This window comes from Xyrauchen texanus, unplaced genomic scaffold (genome assembly GCF_025860055.1).
Source record: "Xyrauchen texanus isolate HMW12.3.18 unplaced genomic scaffold, RBS_HiC_50CHRs HiC_scaffold_662, whole genome shotgun sequence".
NCBI lineage: Eukaryota > Metazoa > Chordata > Actinopteri > Cypriniformes > Catostomidae > Xyrauchen > Xyrauchen texanus.
Genome location: NW_026266646.1, coordinates 629 through 25,000, shown reverse-complemented (window position 1 = coordinate 25,000; position 24,372 = coordinate 629). Strand labels below are relative to the sequence as shown.

At 39.4% G+C, this 24,372-nt stretch overlaps 1 protein-coding gene across 1 annotated transcript; it reads right to left on the bottom strand.

Moving 5' to 3' along the window:
- Positions 1 to 1,315: 1,315 nt before the first annotated feature.
- On the bottom strand, positions 1,316 to 23,534 carry LOC127642508 (insulin receptor substrate 1-B-like). Its single transcript, XM_052125138.1, has 2 exons — positions 22,849 to 23,534; positions 1,316 to 4,710 (listed from the first exon to the last, which is right to left on the bottom strand). The coding sequence occupies exons 1-2, from the start codon at positions 23,195 to 23,197 to the stop codon at positions 1,316 to 1,318; spliced, it is 3,744 nt and encodes a 1,247-aa protein (XP_051981098.1). The 5' UTR covers positions 23,198 to 23,534.
- Positions 23,535 to 24,372: the final 838 nt, after the last annotated feature.

The following is a 24,372-nucleotide window of genomic DNA, read 5'->3' as shown; positions in this document are numbered from 1 at the left end:
TTCTCTCCCAAAAATCTATTTTTGTCCTTGTTCTCTTACTCCACTCGGACAGAGAATGTTTTATTAAAATGGAGAAAAAACAGAGCTGGAGCAATGAGTTCAAGCTTATTGGAACTGAAACACTCACACAAGGGCACAAACATACACACATACAGGGTAGCCAGGGAGGGAAGCCATGAACAAAAGGATCATTTATTATATGCAGAAAAAGAGGGCTTGTGGTTGTAAACACATTGGACCAGTGCAGTGTTGGCCCCTTCTCAACATTCACAGCCAGCTCACTGCATCACCCCCTCACAAGTGCCGATGCCATGCTGTCCACTAACTGCAAAAAGCTTACTCGTCCACACATTGCTGCAAAAATAAGCCAATATCACTCTCTCTTTTTCTTTAACTTTCTGACCATTTATGCACTCCTAATAATCTGATTTAGGATCAGGCTCCTTTTTCAGATCTGGATCAATTAAAAAAAAAACTGAGAAACCACACCTCTGCAAGATGTATGTTATTACTCAAATTACTTTTTTGATAACATAAACAGAACACATGCACTTTTATTTGCCATCTCTGTCACAATTTGCCCAAAAGATCAAGATAATTTGTGACATCCCATCACTAAAACACAAATGTAGCCACAAACCCTTACGTACATTTAAAGACTTCCATACAGAACTCAAATTTATACAGACTGTAATTCAAACAGAAAGAAAAGTCTGTATTCAGCCATTTACCCTGTAATTGTAAGCCTTTTATATACATAAATATTGAGAACTCTTTAATGTTTTGGGTCTTAGATAAACACTGGAAATTTCTAAAATACATTTAAAAGGGTAAATCAAATTTAGTAGCCCATGTAATGACAGAGGCGGCAGACAAAACCAATGGTTATGACATTTTCAAAAGGGAACTTTCCATGGCCATCTGATCAGAACTGTTGCCATTGTAATGCTAGGCAGACAGGTGGCTCCTGTATCTAGAGGCACCAGTTGGAGATGAATAAAGAACAAAAGTGAACCATGGCCTCATAAAGTTTTGTTATGGAACAGACTGTGCCCTGTTTACAGAGTTTTATCACAACCTGTTATTGACTAAAATGGAGCATCTGAAAAGCTGAGATGTTAGCCTATAAGCAGCCACACATATGTTTAAAAGAAAAACACACACAAAAAGAAACCAATTACATGATTCTGCCACCTTAATATGGTTGTTAATATAATGAGGTGCTTATAAAAGATGAAGAATCAGCTGTGTTGAAGATATGCAACAACCTTGTGATGTACGAATCTGGAAATCCAGGATTTAATACTGTTTGAGACTAATACCATTTGAGATTAAATATTATCTTACCTGTACTATCTTTACTGCTGCTGCTGCCTTGGTGTGTCCTTAGCTCTTCTGACTTGTAGAAGTCAATGCTAGCATACGTGTTCAGACTTGAAGTACTACTGACTGAACCTCCAGTTCCTACAGAACCCCCTGCAGCTCCTCCACCTAGCACAGAAGAAAAGAGGCGGCCAGCAGGTGTGTGGACTGCTGCTTGCCCTTCTGTGACAGCATGGGGACTCTCCTTGTTAGCCAGGTCCAAGTCTATGTAATTAAGGCCCTGCTCGATGGAGGATGTCTGTGAAGTAGATAAGTTGGGTACCCCAGGGTTGATGTACTGAGATGAGATGTCAGCTGAGCCACTGTTCCCCCATAGCATACCATCAAAACCAATTCGACGGGCAATAGTTTGGGTGTGTTCAGGGAATGCAGAGGAAGATAATGTTGACGGGCAAGGTGGCAGAGAGGAAGGGGCTTGAAACGTTTCAGAGCAATGGCGTCGACGACCTTGAGGATCTGCTCGGATTACCCTAGCTCCAAGGTCTGGATTTAGGACCTTGGTGAGAGGAAAGTCTAACCCCAGTCCCAAAGCTAGAGCTGGGATTACTGACTCTGGCTGATCTTTCATGGAGGCTTTGGGTGATGTAGAACTTGAAGTGTTGTCTGAGCCCAGGATAAAAGCCATCTTTGTGTAGTCACCACATGATGTGGGTGAGTTTTCAGAGAGTTGTACTGACACCGGCCTGTTTTTTTTATGTCCTTTCTCAACCTCTGCCTTGTCCTCATTTAGGGGTGTTGACCTATGATCATCACAAGCTTTAAGGGCTGCAGCAGGTGTAAGAGGAGGGGTGGGGAATGGGGGAAACCCCAGTGCTGTTAGTGAAATGGGAGAGGGGGAAGGTGAGGCTCCCAGCTCCATGTTAACATACTCAGATGCAGCTGATGGGGGGATCAGAGTAGAGGAGCTATGGGAGAGTGTTAAGAACCCATCAACACAAGAGGTTGGCCTGGGTGAGGGAAGGTGGGCATTGGATGGAAGGGAAGCATCTTGCCGAAATCCTCTGATACCATTGTCTCCTACCTTAATGTTCCTCTCACCCTTAAATTCAATGCTTACATACTCCCCAGGACTTTTAGGTTCAGGAGCAAGGGGTGTCTCACGGACCCTCGGTAGAGTGTTGGCTTTTGAGATATCAACAAACAGGCTAAGAGGTCGGTTCCTTTTGCCAGGGTGACCTTGCTTTACCCCCCTAGACCCTTGTCTTTGTTGCAAGGGCAGTTGTTCAATATCCTTCGCAATAGCTTCTGCTGCTCCTCCTGTTACTTTGATAGCTTTTTCTTCGCTTTCACCCAGGTTTTCATTGCTGGCTGAGCTAGAAGAGTATGAGATGGAGGAAAGGGAAAGATGTTGGCCAATAGGGGATTCTTGATGCTTGGACTTGCTAATACTAAACCCCCTACCTCCACCCAGACCTCTACCACCATTAACAAGATGCTTTCCTCTTCCTGGCAATTCCTCAAAATGTGTTGAAGTACTATGTTTGTAGGAGCGTGGTAGAGAATAGTAAGAATATACCATCTTGGGTTGAGGCTGCTGAGGATAAGCGTCAGATGATGTGAGGGGCTCCTGTGGTGGTGGGGTACTATTGGCAGAACGGGCACTAATAGGTGACATATTCATATAGTCACTGCCAGTACGGCTGTCAGCGCTGCTACTGCCAACCCAGGGGGTAGGCACCCCTCGTTGGTCTGGTGAACAGCTACTATTGGGAGACATCATCATGTAACCATCTATGCCAGATGGTGGTGGACAGATCTGCTGGGGGGGTGAAATACTGTTATTGGGGGTCATTGCCATATAGTCATCCGCAGGCTTTGAGTCTGGATCTGAAACTGCTACTGAGAGGGAGTGAGAAAGGGATACTGGGAGAGCTATCACTCCTGGCAACATGGACATATATCCATTATCCACAGTGCCATTACTTCCTCCAATGACAGCAGGGCCAACTGTTCCACTGCTACCAGCATCACCTTTGAGCTCAGCAGATACTTCTAGGTACCCTGTTCCACTTGCTGTTGTTCCAGAATCCTGCCTTGAACCAAAAGGTTCTCGGCTGGTGGTGCAAGTCATAATTGCATAATTATCCTTTTCAACTGGTCCCTCTCCAGCTCGATGAAGTGGTGCAAATCTCTCTAAAGCCATAGGTGGGAGGGAGGCCCGTTTGCTCATTAGCCTGTGCTCCGCTTCACACTGTCTGCTAGAAGATCGTCTCAGAACCCTCCTAGTCTGTGGTAATGTATGTTGTGTTGACTGGGGTTTGGATGCCCCTCTTTGAGCCATAAGAATGTAGTTGGACACGTCTTCCCCAAGGGAATGCCCACCTGAGCTAACTGCAGACCCTGTCTGCACTGTTGGGATAAGCAGAGAGTGCTCACCAGGGCTAGAGCCATATTCATCTGAGGATCCATAGTCACTGAATGAGCCAGAGACAGAGGGCTGTCCGAGGGGTATTTGACTGTACACACTACCATTTCCACACCCACTACTATTTCCAATCCCACAAAAATCAGATTCCGAGCTGGAAGTCAGGATTGGTGCAGCTGAAGAAGCTGGAGTTGAGGTGGATCTCATTAAAGCATGCTGTGCCTTGACTGGGGTTGGAGCGCAAACAGATGTTGATCTCAATATAGGGGTATTTGAACATGACCCATTGGTGGTGGGACTTGAGCAGGATGTAGTCCCTCCTGTTGCTGCATCACCTCCGTCTTCAACTTTTCCACCATCACTGGATGCTCGAGTTCGGGGAAAGCTGTGCCGAGAATTTGGAGAGGTGCTATTGCTATTTCCACCTCCTCCTGTACTACCAGGTGGCTCAGTTCGTGGACGTCTTGTGAATCCAAACTGGCTGGGTGGAGGGTTGGGGTGATGGCGTCGGGATGGAACACTAATAGGATTTGACGCAGTGGCACCGCCTCCTGCAGCAGTTGACTGTGACTTGCTGCGCTGGCGGAATTCCTCACTCAAGGCCTTCATGGCTTCCAGCAAAGTCTCATGCATATTCTGTGCCACCACAGAATCTTCCACTTGCATCCAAAACTCTCCAGGGCCAGTTACTGCAGAGCGGCCCACCTCCACAAAGAAGAAGTTTTCAGAGTGACCACAACGTCTCACATTCATTAGCTGGAGCACAACAGCAGCTGCATCAGAGTTTAGCTTAACAAAGTTGACTGTCTTTTCAGTTAGGCATAGCCGGTAGATGCCAACCAAGTTCTTGGCTTGACCCAGACCTTTCGGCCAAACCTTCACCTGCCAGACCTCCTTAAAGGCAGGACCAGGAGTTGGTACTCCATAGTCTCCCCCATTCACACTGTCACATAGTGCTTTACCTGTAAAGAGAGAGAAAACAAGCATCTAAGTATGAGCTAAAAAGGATTCTGTAATTTTTTATAATGAACAACATAAACTGAATACGCTCCATTATGTAAGAACAAATTAATGTACAGTAAAAAACAAATCAGCTGATCATGGCATCTAACAAATCGCAATTCAAACACTTATCAGTGTGGTTTTATTGAAGTCCACCATTTATTCTTTGCTGCCTTTGTATTGCATGAATGCAAGCTGGACTTAACACTCTCCTCCATCCCAAGATCCACTACTTGTGTGGCAACTTTGCCTTTTAGTTTTCTCAACATCTGTCTTGTTTTCTGTATTCAATTTTGCACCTTGTACTTGATTTATGAACTTGATATACAGCATTTGAATTTCTTTTAAGTGTTCATTTAATCTATTGTGCAATCAAGATTGTATCAAGTGGCACTGTTAGAATGTTTTAAAATTGAACAATGTTGTAATAATTCTGCTGGATCTGTTCTGTTATAGCTGGGGGGTTTTATTCGCTGCATTCCCTGCTCTGTTCATGCATGGCCGCATGGATTTGCGTAAAATTTTCCCAGAACAGAGCCATACCGCCAACACCAACAGATTTCTTTAATTGTATATAAGTAAATAAAAGCATTCATCCAAGTAGTCAAGTCAAGTATGTTTTTGACTGAAGTGGTCCTGACTGAATTAGCAGTTATGTCATGTTTTTCAGCCTGTAACACTCAATAGATCAAAGAGTGTCAATGATTTTGTGACCTAAAAGATCATTTCAAAAACAGATTTATTTAATTATAGATATGTCTGAGTAAGTATAAAGCTTAGTTTTAAACTAGAAGTGGTTTGTTGCTCAAAGTGGATGCAAGAGGACAAAGGTCGGTGATAAAGCCTGAAGTCAATGGGTCATTGCTAATAGAACTGCAAACCAACACTTGTTACTGATATGAGATGCACTGCAAGTCAACAGCCAACAGTCAATATTCCACAATGTGTACACTATGTCCCAAGGAGTGCATAGATTATTATTTACACTGTGTTGATGACAGAGCTACATAAAAATTATGAGTTGCACTAGAGGTCTTCAGTTTGCAGAGTAAAACAAATATGACTGTAATACTCTACTTGGAAAGGAAATACACAGACACTTTACTGTGCCTTATGGGACATGTTTATTGCATGTGCACGTTGAGCAGTGGTGCAAATGCAGGTGATGAGCTTGTATAATTTACTGATCTCATTACCACATTATTTCCTTTCCTTTTCACATAACTATCACTGTCAATAATGAAAAGGCCAAATATTAAAATTTGAATAAAATAAGTATCTTGTTATGTCAGCCAAACTAGTTTATAAAGAAAATCTAGAACCAATAGTTTTTAAAAGTAGTTTGTGTCAGGAGCACCAACAAGCTTAGCCAAAACATACACTTAACTTCCCACCTGTATGTTCCAAATATGCAAACTGCTGAACAACACCCATGGGACCTCTCAGCCCAACACCACCCTTACAAGGATCTTGGCGTTTTGAACATTTGCACCTGCTGTTACTACCTTGCATACTTTGTGTGGGGCCCTGGGCAAATAAGAGACCATTGTGAAAACATCTATTGTGATGTACAGGTATTCAGATATAAAGATAAGAAAACATCTATCCAATATCATAGAAGTCTTTGATGGTTTCTAACAGAAATGCACAACCACTGGTTACCACTGTATGGGAACAATGTGTTGAGTTACTGTCCCATTAGCTTAACCTGGTATTGCTTAGGTGCCTTAAATTACTTAGTGATTTTTTTCCTACTGAGATATCATTCCATATTCAACACATCAACTTTCCTGCAGGCTATGTGCATCTGCATGAGCATTTAACAATTCCTTAGTTTGTTGTCTGAAAGGTAAGTTACAGAAAGACCTGAAGCACCTGTTTAATAAGAGCAAGTTACAGAGTGCAAATCAGCTGACAGATTGATGAGGTGTTCACTGTTAAAGACACAAGTGCTGGCAAAGACTTCCAATAAGTCCTAATAGGAAAAACTTTGTGCAAACACACAAGATGTTCATAATCCTGTAGGAACTTGCTATTTAAATCTGGGGGCTTTTCTTAGTCTGCTGCAGTTTGCAAAAAAAAAAAAAAAAAAATAACTGCTGGTGGAAATCTGAGGACAAACTCAACATTTTGAGCAATTATTTTAGTGGAGTACTGTACTTGTATTAACTGAGCTTGAGGTGTGTGTGCTTTTCATCTTTGTCCCTGTATGTTGATTTCAGACACACTAAAGAAGATCCGTGACGTTCTCGTGCTTGTATATGTATTCACTTTTTCAAATTTTCTTATCTGATGGTCGTTTACTTTGAAAGGCTCTTGTTTTAGTGCATATGTTGATTGACAGGTGAGGAGGGGTGCTTCAATGCTGTCCGTGATACGTCAGAATGCGTGCATTTGCTCAAATGCTATAATTTGGAAATATTTTACTTAAGTACTACATAGGAGCAAGTCATTGTACCCAGTGTCTCACTGTAAATTTGATCATTGCAATACTTCCAACACAAATGAAACAATTACAACCATATGTACAAAAAGCGCACCATAGCGTGCTTAAAAAAGGACACCCTGCTCTTGTCTGAACAACATTTCCGTTACCACTTCCAGAATATTTCTGTTGTGGTCACGATATTGTGTATGTTCCTTTTGTTCTTTCAGTTAAATGGATGTATGAACCATTTCATTCAAAGATGGTTTGCCCCACTCCATGTGTGTGTATTTGTGCTGCTCAGTGTGTGTTTAATTTTATGTGATGTAGATCCTACTGAATGTTTGTGTGAACTTAATTGAAGCTGGTAGCCTGCATTATATAGTCTGAGACAAAACCACACATTGCTTTTTAATGACTATCCATACTATCTACTAGGGTTGGGCGATGTCCCCTAAATTGGCAGTTGACGATGTTGACAGTAAAACATCGCGATGGACGATGATATCGTCGGTGGGGGGTATATAATTTCATCTAATTTTCAAAAATTATATGAAAAATTATAATTTCGTTATTTTACTAAACCAACTAATGACTCGTCGGTGCTTTATCAGTAGGTTGCACGACACGTAAAGCATTTTTTTTTTAGCTTTCACTTAAGAAGGGTTGTGCACTATTTATTTTAATATATCCATCCATCCATCCATCGTCAACCGCTTATCCTGTGTACAGGGTCGTGGGGGGCTGGAGCCTATCCCAGCTAACATTGGGCGAAAGGCGGGGGACACCCTGGACAGGTCGCCAGTCCATCGCAGTATTTTAATATATCTCTTTACATAAATACTATTTTCCACTTAAAAACTATAATTTCGTTATTTTACTCACTGATGAGCAAAAGGTCGAGGCAGAAATTACCATGTACCTGCAGGAAATGGCCAATGATGGGGAAGAGGACCCGCTGACTTGGTGGAAAACGAACGACAAAAGGTTTCCGTTCATTGCAAGATTAGCACGGAAATATCTGCGCATATGTGCTACCAGTACTCCATCAGAGCGGGTCTTCAGCACAGCGGGTAGTGTAGTTACTCCAATCCGCAGCTTATTAAAACCAGATAAAGTGAATATGTTGGTATTTCTGGCCAGAAACATCGAAATTTAAACATGGTCTATGGTGAAAGATATTAGACTTCTTTACCCATTTTTCGCCATCCGTTGCGGAGCTATTCGATTTTGCATATTATTTTTTAAACGTTCATTTGTGTAGTTCATATGACCACTTTACAATATTTCAATAACATAATTTATTTTGTAGCCTGTGCTGAAGTTAATTGTGCTGCTAATTATAAGTGAAATGTTAATGCCGAGTTACGGTCTGAGTGTTGTTCCCGTTTTCTTGTTCTTTATTTGTTGTTCTTCTATGTTTTAATAAATGTGTGTTATTCATATTTACCTTGTTTCTTTCATTTGATTTGACATTATGGATTTATAGCCAAGGAAATTTTTCTTTAAAAGTATTAACCAGACAAAAGTTATTTGACGTTCGCTGGTCTGGGTTTATCTTAAACTGCCGCTTCAGTGTATACAAGAGCTATGTGACAATGAGCAAGATTTTCTGAGACACTACAACTACTAATAATTAATTAATAAAGGCTATTTTCTTGTAGCCTACAACATAAAATATTTTAATCTAAATGTACAGTGTAAGACATGTAAAAAAAAAAGACAAGAAGCTAACAATGTCAAGATCAATACTTGTGCAGCCTGCCTGACACGGTATTTTCACAGACTAACACGTCACGTCTCTGGCATATACTACAGTATTTAAAATAGCATATATGCATTAGTTATATTCTCAATTTAATATACAGAGCAATCCCTGCAAAGTTTTTAGGTTAACTATAGAAGAGACTAGGATTAGTGAGTCACACTAGCAAGACTCGCAAAAGGGGGCGTGGCATCACGATGGTGGCCCTACATCGTGATGTTGGTCAGCCATCACGATGGACGATGATATCGTCCATCGGCACAACCCTACTATCTACTTTCATTCATACATCCAGTCTACATTTTAAAAAACATTTTACAATAAGGTTCCATTCTTGAACATTAGTTAATGCATTAGGTATCATGAACAAACTATTAACAATATATTTTTACAGCATTATTAATCTTTGTTCATATTAGTTAATAAAAAAAATGCATTAACTAATGTTAACAAATACAACTTTGATTTTGAAAATGTATTAGTAGGCTATATGTTTAAATGAACATTAACCAGGATAAATAAATGCTGTAAAAGTATTGCTCATTGTTAGTTAATGGTAACTAATTTTGTTAACTTGTGTTAACAAATGGAACCTTATTGTAAAGTGTAACCGAAACCTCACTGCCACAATGTTAATATGAACAAAAATTACCGTAACGCCTGTAGCATTACGCACACCAAAGCAGAACATAAGCAGCACATATTTTTTGGGATGTAACACTATTGTCAGATGTAAAATTACACCAAAACAAAATGAAATTATTTTCATTATATAGGCCTATAAGCAGAAATACAGTTTTATAATTTCAAACTACAGCATACAACAAGTTAAAGGCTTGAACATACAAAATAAAACATCAAGAGTTGCTTGCTGCTCAAGTTGTCCACACGCGTTGTTTCAGTGCTGCTCATGCTTTGCTTCGGTGTGCGGTCTGAAACAGGTGTAGTGCTTGCCTTAGCAACCACCACTAATATAAGACAAGCAGAGAGCAAAACTCAAGAGGGCAAAACAAGTTCTTAGAAAGTGAATATCATTTCACAACCATCTCTCATTCTTTGTAAGACTGCTTAACATGCTCATGACTAGCACTTACATAAAATCTATTTTACACAAGTACATAAGCTGGCCGTAGTCCCTGTACATTTGATCTTAGAACATAACATGCTCTCTGTCCTCAACTAATCCCTCCCTTTGATATTATGAAAAATAAATCAAATCTGGTCAGAGATCTATATTTTAGCTGCAACTTGCACAGGTTGACTGTGCTGGAATTAGGGCTGGGTATTGATACGGATTTATAGATTCGATTCGATTTGAATTCACAGGCTCTTAATTTCATTTACTGTGATAAACCATTTGGCCTTTGGTTTCATGAAAAAAAAATGACAAAATTAACCGGTTATAACCAGTTACCAGCATTTAAAAATAAAGTTTTCACTCTGGAACAATTGAAAATCACTTTGTTCCTGTTTTCTGTTGTGTTCTGCAAAAAACAAAAATTTCAATATAGTTTTTCATTCCTTGAAATGCTTTTAGTCCCTGTTTGCATATGTGAGTGATTTACTTGCATTATTGAGGATTATGCATAGAGTAAAGATTGATCTTGGGATTTAAGAATTGGTATCGAGATCGTTCAAAAGGTATCGAGATTGCGATGTATTGGAAAATCAGTATTTTTAACCAGCTCTAACAGGAATAGGTGGTGATGCACATGTTACTCTCAACAGCAACTGCCGGTTGATCTCATGAGAAAAGCATTTCACAGCACATCAACGATTATGAGGGCACTAGCATGACGTCTCTAAATACATGGCAGCATGAAGTCATGCATAAATCAACATTTTACTAAAGCATTCATGAGATTATGACAAACACATTAAGAGCAGGGAGAAAGAAAATAGCTGCTACTTTCAATGTGCCACACAAAATTCACCTTTGTTACATTTATTGTAAAAATGACAGATGCTTATTTCTACACACTAATAAAATGTACCTACAGATTCAGAGAACCTGCAAACTTAGATTAAACACACTCACACCCTTCCCCTAATACACAGAAAAGAAAACCGAATATTCATTTAAATCTAATAGCGGTGCTCTTGGTTTTCCACCGAGTCTGCATGACGCAGTAATCTACCTTAGCTCAAGATCAGATTAAGTATGCGATTAGCCCTTGCCCTGTTCTGTCTCCCCGCCATGGTGGAATTTCTCTTGTGCGCACACACGCACGCACGCACACACACACTGCATTTTCCACAACTGGCACAGATGCACTCACACAGACACATACAACACACAGACATACTGTTATCATCTGTTTATTGGGGCTGTAAGAACTTTTTTTGATTACTGAACATTATCAGTCTACTCTCAGCTGTCCTGATACTGACAAACAGGCCCAATAGACTCTGTAACACTGATAATTGTTCAGCACACACAAACTCCAAATGCTAAGAAAGTAGGTCACAAATAACAATGCAGTAATGTTTGGCAAGGTCAGCGGTGACAGTACATGGCATAAAACCATGAAGGGTAACTTCAAAGCAATAAAATCATTTTCTGCTTATTGTTTTGGGTCTGGTTAACCATCACTCAGCATATTCTAATTTCATAGTAAATTAGTCACACTTCATTTATTATGAACCATAAACTGCATTTAATGTGTTTAATGGAGTGGGTCGATCAGAGCAGTGTAGCTTAAGAAGATGTCAGCCATCATGCTCAGATTTAGCATTTTGAAGGAGGAGGACGGCATGTGTGTGTTACCTTACACCAGCAGAGGGATGAGGTGGGAGGGTTAGAGGGGGCTAGTGGGGAACAGGCACAGTTACATAAGTGTTTTCAGACACTGCATAATCAATAAAAATGAATAAATAAATAAATATACTGTATATCCACAAACTTGTAGGTGAATATTTGACTATTTGACTGTGAGTTTGAGATGGTGTATTATGTACCTACACTGAAAAAAATGTGGTAACATCTAAATTTAATCGAAAATATTTTTGACTCAAGTCAAAAATACTATTTAACACCAACATGAATACATTAGGTACACCAACAACATTTTAAGGGTTAGATCAGGTAGAAATAGTTCTTAAAAGGTAACTATTACAGGTTACCACTTTTTACAGTGTAACGTTTGAAGATGTAATTCTCTGTGAATTAAAATTTGGTTTATATAAGACAATTTTGCTGTGGTTTTTGAGAGGGTGATTCCTTATGTAGTTGTAATTATGAGCATAATGTGGTATATACAAATACTGGAAAATATGTTTGTATGTATAAACTTGACAAGTACTAAGTATTAAGGAAAAACTACACTGTAAAAGTTAGTTTACCTAAGTTTAATTGCTGTTAAAGGGGTGCCAAATTTACAGCTTGCACTTTTAAGTTCGTTTAACTTTTTCAGACACTTTAAATGTATCTAATGACGTAGAAAACAGAGTTGAAATTAAGGTAAAATTATCAAAATGATTGTGACACGTTCAATTAATGAAAACAAATATGTTTGTTTGATGCATTGCGTTGGGGCACTGACCACCCTGGTCAGGGTTTGTTTTTGCGATTACAACCAGCTGATAATCCCGCTTGTTACACAGCTACTAACCAAAGTACCACTTTTTATGCATCCTTTTACAAGACTTTTTGCAGTGTAATGTTTGAAGGTGTAATGATTTGATTTGAAATTTTCAGTTGTAATTATTTTATTAGCTTACTTGTAGAGATCACACAGTGATCTGAGAAGTCCAGTCCTGACTTTTCATTGTCCTGGTGTTAAAAGAAAAGCAGAACGTAAAAGTGAGTGGCAAAAACAGCTGCATGTGTGCATATGAAAGCCACTTGCAGGCAAGTGTCCCTGTCTGTCTCAAGTCACCCCTTAAAACATCTTTTCTTCACAAACAGGAGAATAACACACACATACGTAAATGCACATGTGTCCCCTACAAACACACAAACATCTCTAATAGAGTTCCTTTCACACATGTGCTGTCTGTTAGCACAGCACACTCTCACAGACACACACAAAAACACACAACTGCTGGCATGGTTAAACCATGGTCAGCGTTATCGCAAAGTTTCCAGATTCAATCCTTTGGTTTTCAGTTTCAGTGCCACATTGAAATGTATTTGTGGTTCTCACTTTGCCAAACCACAGCTGGAGAGATGAAATATGTAACAAGCGAGAGGAAGAGTCTGCTGTCTACACTGTCAACACAACAGACACTGACCAATGTGCACACCGACACACGTGCAGATTTCAGATATGATCCCTTTAAAGGATAGTTCACCAAAAAATTATCACTCTCTTATCATTTGCTTACCCTAATTCTATCTCAAACTCACTCTGTTTCCTTTCCTCTGGAGAACACAAGATACAATATTTTGAAGGATGTAGGTATGATGTGTTTAAGTCAATGGGGTCAAAATGTTCAATCTCCAAAAGGGACATAAAGGCAGAATCAAAATGACTTCTGAAGCAATACGGGTGCGAAGCAAACCAAGTTGAAGTCCTTATTTACTAAAAAATCTTGACATCTGTCTTGAAGCCTGCACTGTGTTCCAATCAGGCTGGATTTCAAGATTTATAGTAAATATGGACTTAAATTTTGGTGTATTTCTCACCCAAAGAGATCATATCTCCTCAGAAGACATGGATTCATATGGATTACTTTTATACTGCCTTTATGTCCTTTTGGAGCTCAATGTTTTGAACCTACATGAACATAAACATTTCATAGCCTACATCCATAAAAAAAATATATTTGTTTTGTTCCGTAGAAGAAAGTCATATGAGTTTGAGAAGAAATGAGGGGGAGTAAATAATGAGAATTATAATTATGAGGTGAACTATCCCTTCAAGTCTTGCACAATTTTCTCTCAGGCAGGGATGTCAAGGTTGTAGCTTACATCGCTTTTTATGACAAAACACAAATGTATATTTTATGGGGCCATTTTCTTCTTTGATTCACTGTAAACCCTTAACTATTTAGGGGTATGCTCGTTTTGTGTTAAAAATTCTACAAACTAGCCATTTTCACTCATAACAGATTATAAGAAAGCACTGCATTGTGGGTTAAGCCATGAGCACTGCAGTCCTTTCCAATACTCTTCTTGGTTTAAGAGGCAATTGTTTTATTTTACATGAATCAGTTCTCTTAGGGCTCATTCTAGAATACAATATTCAATATATATCTCTCTGTTCACGAAAAAATAACCCACCAACCTTTCTCTGACTCACAGCCCTCAGAGATCAACCACAAAACAAGACAATAGAAGTGCTTCTCACGGCACTCCTAATTAAATCAGGAAACAAGAAAATTAAGTCAGCTTTGGCACAAATTGTGTGTGTAATGAGAGAAATTCAGGCCAAAATCTGGCTAAATCTCTAAGCTAATTTGCTTTTTGTTCAGTTTATGTATCACTGATTGGAAGTGTTTACCATGAAGCAGCACGACTGGCTTTTTTTTCTACTATTGTGATTAACGCAGGATTTTCCTAGAAAATACGATTAAATGATTTTAATTAAATAAATATTATAAATGTTATATAACTATGTTTACATTTCTGGACAAAATCAGAGTGGTGTTTGCATGTGCAAAACTCGCCACCATGACGGGAGGGTGTTTTGGGTAGTTGCCACGGTGTGGCTATGCGGTTGCTGAGGTATTCTGAATAGAGGTCGACCGATATTGGTTTTTTCAGGCCGATGCCGATCTTTAGAAATCCGGGTCGGCCGATGGCCGATTAATGCTGCCGATTTATTTTGGGCGATATTTGTTTTTAACCTCTTGTTTTTAACCTCTTATTTGAACCTTTTATTTGAAAGATAAAATGTAACACAAATATTTACTTAAGATAGACAACATTTCTCAACAAATACATTTATTGAACACTTGACCAATCTGCACTTGTACACTTAAAATTAAAAATGTATAATGTAAAAACATATTGTATAAATAATGTATAACAAATATATTAAATAAACAAAGCAGGTGTTACGAACTGCTCCGAGACACGAAGGTTGAAATCCAAATGCAGCTTTAATTAAGGGGCAATCCAGACACGTAATCCAATATTCAGAGCATCCAAGAGAAGCACAGGCATAACTAGGGATGGTATCGTTAAGGTTTTAATGGTATTACTATCTTACCGATACTGCTTATCGATCCGGTACTTTAACGGTATTCTTAACGGTTCTTTTTGTTTTATATATATATATATATATATATATATAACACAAAGATAAACGCTATATAGGCACAGTGATTTAATTTCAGGAAGGTCTACTAACATTACTGTTCAGGTGTGGTCTAAAAAGAAATCTAATAATCTAGTAATCAATTGTAAAATAACACTGCATAGTTTATCATAGATAGATTAATGCAGATTAATGCAGAAGTTATTCATTCAAGAGCTGTAAGTGATTTTCTCTTTGCCTTTTGTTGTTTGATTCGCAGTAATGGCTCAATCGTCACATGTTTAATAGGATGCTTCCCCTTTAAGACCGAGTTCAGATCTAATAGACTCCTGATGCAGCATATTTTCTCCCAACTATTTCCATAACTACGTCCATTTAAGACATAAACTGTGTTTAAGTGAATCTCCAAGCCGGTCGTTTTGACATATTTTTGTGTATAGTTGATCGTTTAGACGCATGAAACCCAAAGTAGTCTATTTGCTTGTCTCGTTGCTGTGTGTTTCGGAGCGTGCGCCGCCTTGGGAACGGTATCTCTTGCGCTCTTTTTATTATTAAACGCGTCCCGCAATTTAGCAACAGTACCATTTTACAACAATCACCGAACGTGCTGATTCTGTTTGAGTTTTAGGGAGAAATGTCAGTGCACCGCTGTGAAGGGAAGGATGTTGTGCTAGACAGAATGCGGCTTATGTATAAATATTCTTTTTATAATCTTTGGAAGGCGAAATATAAAATAAAATCAGACTAATAATCACAGATCTAAACCAGGCTACGTTGTTTAGTTCTGTCACTCATTTAGCTGGGCTCGTGTTGGGCTCGTTTTGTGCTCGCTGTGGCACCGCGTGAGCGAGATCTCTCTCTCTCTCTCTCTGACTGCGAATAGCTAAATTACATCACAGACAAATGGTTTCATATTATTATACATAGAAATGGCTGGCGAGATAAAATAACTTTCTCTTTATAGCAATAATACATGTATTTTCTTAATTTCTCCAGTAGGCCTACTGACAGCAGAACTGGTAACGTCCGAGCTTACCAAAGCCAGTCCTTCAATAGCCTATACTGCGTTGGTATATTTTTATTACTTACTTCTCTGCATTGAGTGACAACCCTCTCAAATATAAGACACACAAACAGAACAAATAAAAGTCTCAGATTCACTGTCTGTAATTGCAAAATTCTTGCTTGCTTATTGTGACATGATAGCAACACTTCTGCTGTGATAATGCAACTTCAACTACGCTATCAATATCCAAAGTAGCCGAACGTCATGTCGTGTTTTTTCTCGAAGTTGGCAGTAAAATATCAAAAGTTTTTAATTAAATCTAAAGAAGTTATACAAATTTAACCCTTACTGTTTTCTCCAAGGAACTTAGCTCCTTCCTTAGGCACTGGATGAGGTCCGCTCACTCTGCTGGAAAATGACTCTAGGGGCAGTGTGCGTCGAACACGTGTTCCACAACAACACTAGGCTGCCCACAGATGCGCCTGCCTAATAATCGGCTTGATATGCGTGGATATTGGCCGATGCCGATTATGTAAAAAATTTAAAAAAATCGGCCGATTAATCGGCCGGCCGATTAATCGGTCGGCCTCTAATTCTGAATCTTGTGCATTGCTAGGGTGTTGCAAGGTGGTTTCTAGGGAGGTCTTGGTGGTAGCTAGGGTGCTGCTGGATGGCTGCTAGTATGCTGTGGGTAGTTGCTTACTGATCCAAACCAAAAGAGCCCACCCCCAAGTCTCAACAAGTGCTTTTCCACCATCAAGCTGAATGGTTCAGAACGTAGTTAGTAACAGTTCCAGTAGCATTTCCACTTAAGCATGGTTCTGTAAGGTATGATCATAAACTGTTCCCAACCCAGATTTCGATTGCACCCTCTTTAGTGAGCCGCTGGCAACCCCCTTTACATGGCACCCCAATTCATTGCATACCTTGCATATATGGTTTTTGTGCCTCTGGTAATAGTGACACTTGCCTTAGCATGCACCACTAACTATAAATATTCTCTATTATCATGTTAGTTACTTTGTAATAACCCCATTAGACAGTCTTACCCCTGAGAGCTGTTGCTGGGCTAGTCTTTATAAACAGTCCACTGATGAGTCTACTGGATATTTTTGAGATCAACAGGTTACATTTCAGGATCTGGCCAGGTTTATGCTGAGTTTAAGGACAAGATTAAGTTGTAACACAGGGTACATGAGGGTTAAACTATAGTAAGTAGCTGTACAGCAGACTCAAGCCTTCAGTGATCCGCTTCATTACATTAGATTTAGCAGTTAAAATAGAACAAGCACAGTGCCGTTGGCCAAGTGTTTGTATGTGTGTGTCTGTGTGTGTATCTGTCCAGGATCTCACAGAGACAATAATTACCAGCACATTAAGGAGATGAGTGAAGCTTTTGGAAGTTTAACCTTTGAGCATCAGCCATGAGCCAGACCAGAATCACAGACAAATACTGTACACACATACACAGCATTCTCCTTGAGACAGCAGCATCAATGTGGTGGTGCTTTGTAAAGTAATAAAACAGCTATCATCTCACAAAGGTGATTTTTTTTTTTTTCCCCCATTAAAACATTTTGGTTTATGAAAACTCAGAATAGGCTTCATGCATGTTGTGGCTTTAATGCAATTGACTTTACAAATAATTTTACTTTAATTTCATAAACCTTTTATTGTCTAAAGTAAAAATCTCATATGATGTTAAAATAATACCAGACATCCCTCTATAATCATGTAAAAAACAGAAGAAAAAAACAAGGTATATTCGTATAACAAGAAAATGCTGCCCATGTCTGTTTACCTCTGCCAAAGGTGAGAAACACAGTTCCCCAATCCTCATTTCTCCTCACTGTTTGCAGCTGTGCAAATACTCAACATAGAAAGCTTGTTTGGATTTTGTTCAATTAGATTTGGTGCTAGAGATCCACACAACACCAGCCCTCAAATGCAGGTGAATATCCCAGGATCATCTTTCTATTAGCAGAAAATATATGCAACTATATAATAATGTATATATATTATGTGGCGTTCACATAATAGAATGATGTGATTGAACAATGACCATCAGTGGTCATTGTTCAATCACAGCATTCTATTATGCCTTGCACTTCAATGCATGTTTCAAGTTTAGCCCCTGAACTAGCCTAAAGTTCAGCATTTTTGTATATATTGTTTTTAAAGCTTTTCCACAGTTAATGGGTTCAATGACTGTGGTCTCTATGTTCAGTATGTGGTTAGGCTGGAATATACTGATGAAATAGGCAGTTTGAAGTCCAAAACCCTTGTCAAAGGGAAAATATTCAACTATTTGCATCACTTAACTCCCCTACCACAATGCAATGGTTTTTACCCTGCTTGTTCAGGGAGCAAATGTGTCTGCTCATCAAATAAACCCAAGGTCATGACTCATGATTACCTGCTAAATCTCAGTTGTAATAAATATCAAAGCACAATCCTCCAATGGATTCTTACAAGACTATTTTAGTTTAATAATCCAAAAACCTAATGCCTGATAATGTATGTAAGTATACGAATGAATGAAAGAAACAAACTCTTGAAATGAATAGGCTGAACCCAAGACTGAATTAATGCTGAATGAATGAATCAAAGCAAATGTGCCAAATGAAATTTCATCCCCCACTTAATTTGAACAGCAGGACATCTTCTCAATCACCATCAAGCCTAAAGCCGGCAAAGAACATGGACACAGTGTAAACTAATTAAGGTGTGTTAAAGTGAGCATTGACCACATGCCCGCAGGTCATCCCACAGCTGTCTTTCCCATCAACACTTCAATCTCAGCAGAAAGCAACAAGATAACTATGGGGGCAAGACAGATGTCACAATGTTTAACCAGCCGATCAGTAAATTGTTGGTTTGTTTAGCTTCTTATTCATTTAGTGGTTTTATGGATGACAACTGGAGGGTAATCTCTAGCCTGATCTTGTTAAGGTGTCATCTCCTTTGCCCACTACCACAAACCCCCTCATTGCCCTTCCAAACACACCCACTCTTTCTCATATGTAAGCTGAACAAGCATCTGCATTATGTTCATATAGGCTAAATAAAATACTTTCAACACTTAAGGATTTGCAAAATAATATTTTCATAATCTGTGCAAAATTTTTCTGAATTCGTTATTTTTTTTTATTATTCCAGCGACATACAGTATTACAGTACACATTGCACGGCATATGGTCGTGCTTTCATTATGGCCTCATTATATAACACTGGCTAAGTAATGGCACCTTGGACTCTTGATATTGGTTTGCAAAGGTTGCATCACATGTTGGGTTGGTTAGTGGTATCTACTGAAGCCAAGGAACATGCAGGCCTGTTTAATTACTGTAGGACTCACAGTCACTGCCCTTTTCATATGTTTACTCTATAGTGTAGGTAGGCTGCATGCCATCATCAGTCCAGTCTATTCTGAGAGTTTATGTAATATTCAGAATCTTCTAAAATACTAATTTTGTAAGGTATCTGTGTGATTTAATTCACAGCTTTAAGATGCATTAAAAGAGATTACTTAATTACCTTAGCTATTCTGAAGAGGTGACATGAATGCAGAACAAGACCGAAATGCTGCAAACATATCATCTATATCTTCAAAATGTTTTTTATGTTCTCTTTTAGTGTAAAAAAACAAAAAAACAATTTCCACTGAAAATTGTTACCTCAAGGATCTATTTATATAAGCAAAAAACATTAGCCTACATTAGTTAGTGTAACCTAATTTGTAGGGTTGATTTAAACAAAAATAAACAAAACCGGTTAATTTAGATGTTAACACATGAGGGACAATTTTAGCTTACCTAACCCCAATTTTATTTATTTATTTTTTTTACAGTGTAGTTAACCTAAAAAAGTGTTTTATGTGGTAAAATCTAAATTAACTGGCTTGATTTCAGACATAAGTATTATTTAATATGTCTGAATCAACTTGACAACATACTGTTACACCAGCAAAACAATAAATAGCTTCTTAAGAATAACAATTGCATGTTTCCATTTTTTACAGTGTGGATACACCCAAACAATAATCAGTAGCTATAGACTATCCTCACCAACTCAAACAAATGTCAATCTTACTCGAACAAACAAGTTATAGACTATCCTCGCCTACTCAAACAAATGTCCATCTTACTCGAACAAACAAGCTACAGACAATCCTCGCCTACTCAAACAAATGTCCATCTTACTTGAACAAACAAGCTAGAGACTATCCTCGCCTACTCAAACAAATGTCCATCTTACTCGAACAAACAAGCTACAGACTATCCTCGCCAACTCAAACAAATGTCCATCTTACTCGAACAAACAAGCTATAGACTATCCTCGCCAACTCAAACAAATGTCCATCTTACTCGAACAAACAAGCTATAGACTATCCTCGCCAACTCAAACAAATGTCCATCTTACTCGAACAAACAAGCTATAGACTATCCTCGCCAACTCAAACAAATGTCCATCTTACTCGAACAAACAAGCTACAGACTATCCTCGCCAACTCAAACAAATGTCCATCTTACTCGAACAAACAAGCTATAGACTATCCTCGCCAACTCAAACAAATGTCCATCTTACTCGAACAAACAAGCTATAGACTATCCTCGCCTACTGAAACAAATGTCCATCTTACTCGAACAAACAAGCTATAGACTATCCTCGCCTACTGAAACAAATGTCCATCTTACTCGAACAAACAAGCTATAGACTATCCTCGCCTACTCAAACAAATGTCCATCTTACTCGAACAAACAAGCTATAGACTATCCTCGCCTACTGAAACAAATGTCCATCTTACTCGAACAAACAAGCTATAGACTATCCTCAGCCTACTGAAACAAATGTCCATCTTACTCGAACAAACAAGCTATAGACTATCCTCGCCTACTGAAACAAATGTCCATCTTACTCGAACAAACAAGCTATAGACTATCCTCGCCTACTCAAACAAATGTCCATCTTACTCGAACAAACAAGCTATAGACTATCCTCGCCTACTCAAACAAATGTCCATCTTACTCGATCAAACAAGCTATAGACTATCCTCGCCTACTCAAAGAAATGTCCATCTTACTCGAACAAACAAGCTACAGACTATCCTCGCCTACTCAAACAAATGTCCATCTTACTTGAACAAACAAGCTGTCCATCTTAATCGAACAAACATGCTATAGACTATCCTCGCCTACTCAAACAAATGTCCATCTTACTCGAACAAACAAGCTGTCCATCTTAATCGAACAAACATGCTATAGACTATCCTCGCCTACTCAAACAAATGTCCATCTTACTCGAACAAACAAGCTGTCCATCTTAATCGAACAAACATGCTATAGACTATCCTCGCCTACTCAAACAAATGTCCATCTTACTCGAACAAACAAGCTGTCCATCTTAATCGAACAAACATGCTATAGACTATCCTCGCCTACTCAAACAAATGTCCATCTTACTCGAACAAACAAACTATAGACTATCCTCGCCAACTCAAAACAAATCTCCATCTTACTCGAACAAACAAGCTATAGCCTATCCTTGCCTACTCGACTGTCCATTGGGAGAACAGAGCGGGCCGGTGGGTCAGCCGCAAAATGGGGTGTATGGGCCGCGATAAGCTAGTGAGCCGCCGCGTTATGAAGAACAGTAAACCAAACGGCGCCGCAACATTTTATATTTCCCAGGCCAATTTCTCTTTCCAGTGCAGTCCTGGACTCAACTTTAGGGCATTCATTAACACATATTAAATAAGGAAGATTATAAATAGAAGATTGTAGGTCAATCATTAAATCATTGTAGGTCATACCCTTATTTCTCTGCAGAAATGCATAGACACCAGTTCTTCAGTTGCACATGCACAAGGAGAATTGAGATAGAGTTAACAGGGTCCAACTTGACTAAAAGTGACACAGATCACTTTAATGGCATCATCACACGAAACAACTATTTGCAACAAAACAACATAAGTAATAGGCTACTACAAAAGAGCTAAAAACCTATATATATATATTCATGTGACCTTTTGCTAAGGAAACATAACTGAATAATTCAAGTGCAAGGCATTGTGGGTTTCCCCCATAGCCTCAATTTTCTACTAAATAGTTTGAGTTGTGTGGATTTTTTTATTTTTATTTTTTAAAGTTCAATTGACTTAAATATATGAGCTAAGAGCCAAAACTTTACATTTCAAGTAATGTAAAAAAAAAAAAAAAGGTTGCTGAAGGAGCTCTAGGTGCATCTGAACTGTTAGCACAAGTTTGAGCTCAAGTGAGAATGCATGATAACACGCACTACAGGAGTGGCAGTGTGGATAAGGAGAAACTTCAGTTACAGTCTTTCTGTTCTTCAACACCAAAGCAATCTGCCCAACTTGGGGGGACATCTACTTTGCTGGAAAGGATAACAACATTGTGCTGTTTAAAGAACACCAGCATCTCTACACCCTAAATAATATTGGGTAGTGCCTCTGGATGTACCCATGTGCTCTGTTCTGCATTGTTATGCCTGATCAAATTACGTGGCGCCTGCTCCACGACCACACATTTATTTCTTACCTACTCAAATTGGGTGGAAATTGCATGCAAGAAGCTGAAAGTGCAGCTGGTGTAACAAAATGATAGGTTAACACCTCATTTCGCCACTCTGTTGCAAAGGTGCAATATCTCTGTTTGTGCCGTTTTTTTCCAGACTTACTCTTGCATTGAAGTTCCACCATGGCTTGGTACCATTCCTCCTGGTCCGTCTCATTCTCCGCCGCCACGACGAAGCTCTCAGCCCGCGTGTAAAGCACGATCATGTGTTTATTCTTGGAGTCGGCTCGTTTGTTGATGTTGAAGCACGTCTCCAGCACCAATGCCTTTTTGGGCACGGGCGTTTTACCTCGAAATTTCTTCTCACTTTCGTAGTATTCGAGTCGAGCCGGGCCACGCTCCGAGGCCGTCCGTAACACGAAGTACCGCCGGTGCATTGATTTCTGCTTGCGCAGATAGCCGCTCTTACGGACGTCCTCGGTGCTGCTCTGCGATTCGGTCTGGTTCTCCATGGTTCGGCGGGGTGTGTTTCTCTCAGCCACGGGGATTAAAAGTTTTTGAGCCCCTAAAGTAGCAAACAGCAACAAATGTAACCTCCGTCGTTCTCTCTTCCATCAGAAAAGTCATGTGCGCAAAGAGTGACGGAGGTTCCAATGAGCAGTTTCTTTCCAAAAAAAGAATGTCATTAAAAGGGGCGCTTTTCTTGGCGGGGGTCGAGCTGAACGGGCGAGCACGCGGGCGCGTGCGGTGTGCGAGAAATAACGCAACGACTACTATTTACACGAAGCTTTAGGAGTTGAATAATCTCATTACTGTAGCGTACAGTAGACAGCTCCCGGTCACCCCTCCTCTCCAGTGCAGCGCTCACTGTCACTCATCGGTCCTCTGTAGTTTATGCATGTGAGAGCACGAGGTTGCGAGCCAGAATCGGATTTCATGCGCTTCTGGGCTGTCCTGTCTCAACGCTGCCTTAAACACTTTACATGCTTAAGGCTAGACCAGCTAAATTATTTATTTTACATTTTTTTTATTCATAACGGACAATAGGAATGACAGTGGAGCAATGATTAAAATGTTTCGTTAAGAGAGAGAGAGAGAGACGGTACACTGGAGTGTTGCAAATTATTCAGAAACCATACCATTTTCTTGTCTAAATCTACAATGTAGGTAGCCTGTGCTTGTAAATTAATTATCCAAATAAAGTAATCGTCAGGAATGGAAAAGATAACCTGTTATTTATTAGCGACATCTGCTGGACTATTTTGTCTATTGCAGCTATAGGACAAACAACATGGAGCAGGGTCAGGAATTTGGGGGCTCAGGGCAAAAATGCCTACAGAAATTATATATATATATATATATAGTGCTTAACATTCTGTCATAGGCCTACTCTAATTTTAGTGGTGGCTCAGTGGTTAAGGCTCAGGGTTACTGACCCTGAGGTTGGGGGTTCAAGCCCCACCACCACCAAGATGCCACTGTTGGGCCCTTGAGCAAGGCACTTAACTCCAGGTTGCTCCGGGGGGATTGTCCCTGTAATAATTGCACTGTAAGTCGCTTTGGATAAAAGCGTCTGCCAAATGCATAAATGTAAATGTAATGTTGATTTAACTCTTAGGGTAAGAGATAATAATGCAGCATCTTTTTTCTTTTTGTGCTTCTTCTTTTTTTCCTATTTTTCTCCCCA

Bases quoted from the DNA above. Each gene is read 5' to 3' on its own strand.
- LOC127642508 (XM_052125138.1), bottom strand. From the start codon at position 23,197: ATGGAGAACCAGACCGAATCGCAGAGCAGCACCGAGGACGTCCGTAAG. The intron at 4,711-22,848 runs GTAAGTCTGGAA...CTCTCTTTACAG, and splicing joins GGTGGAACTTCAATGCAAGA to GTAAAGCACTATGTGACAGT.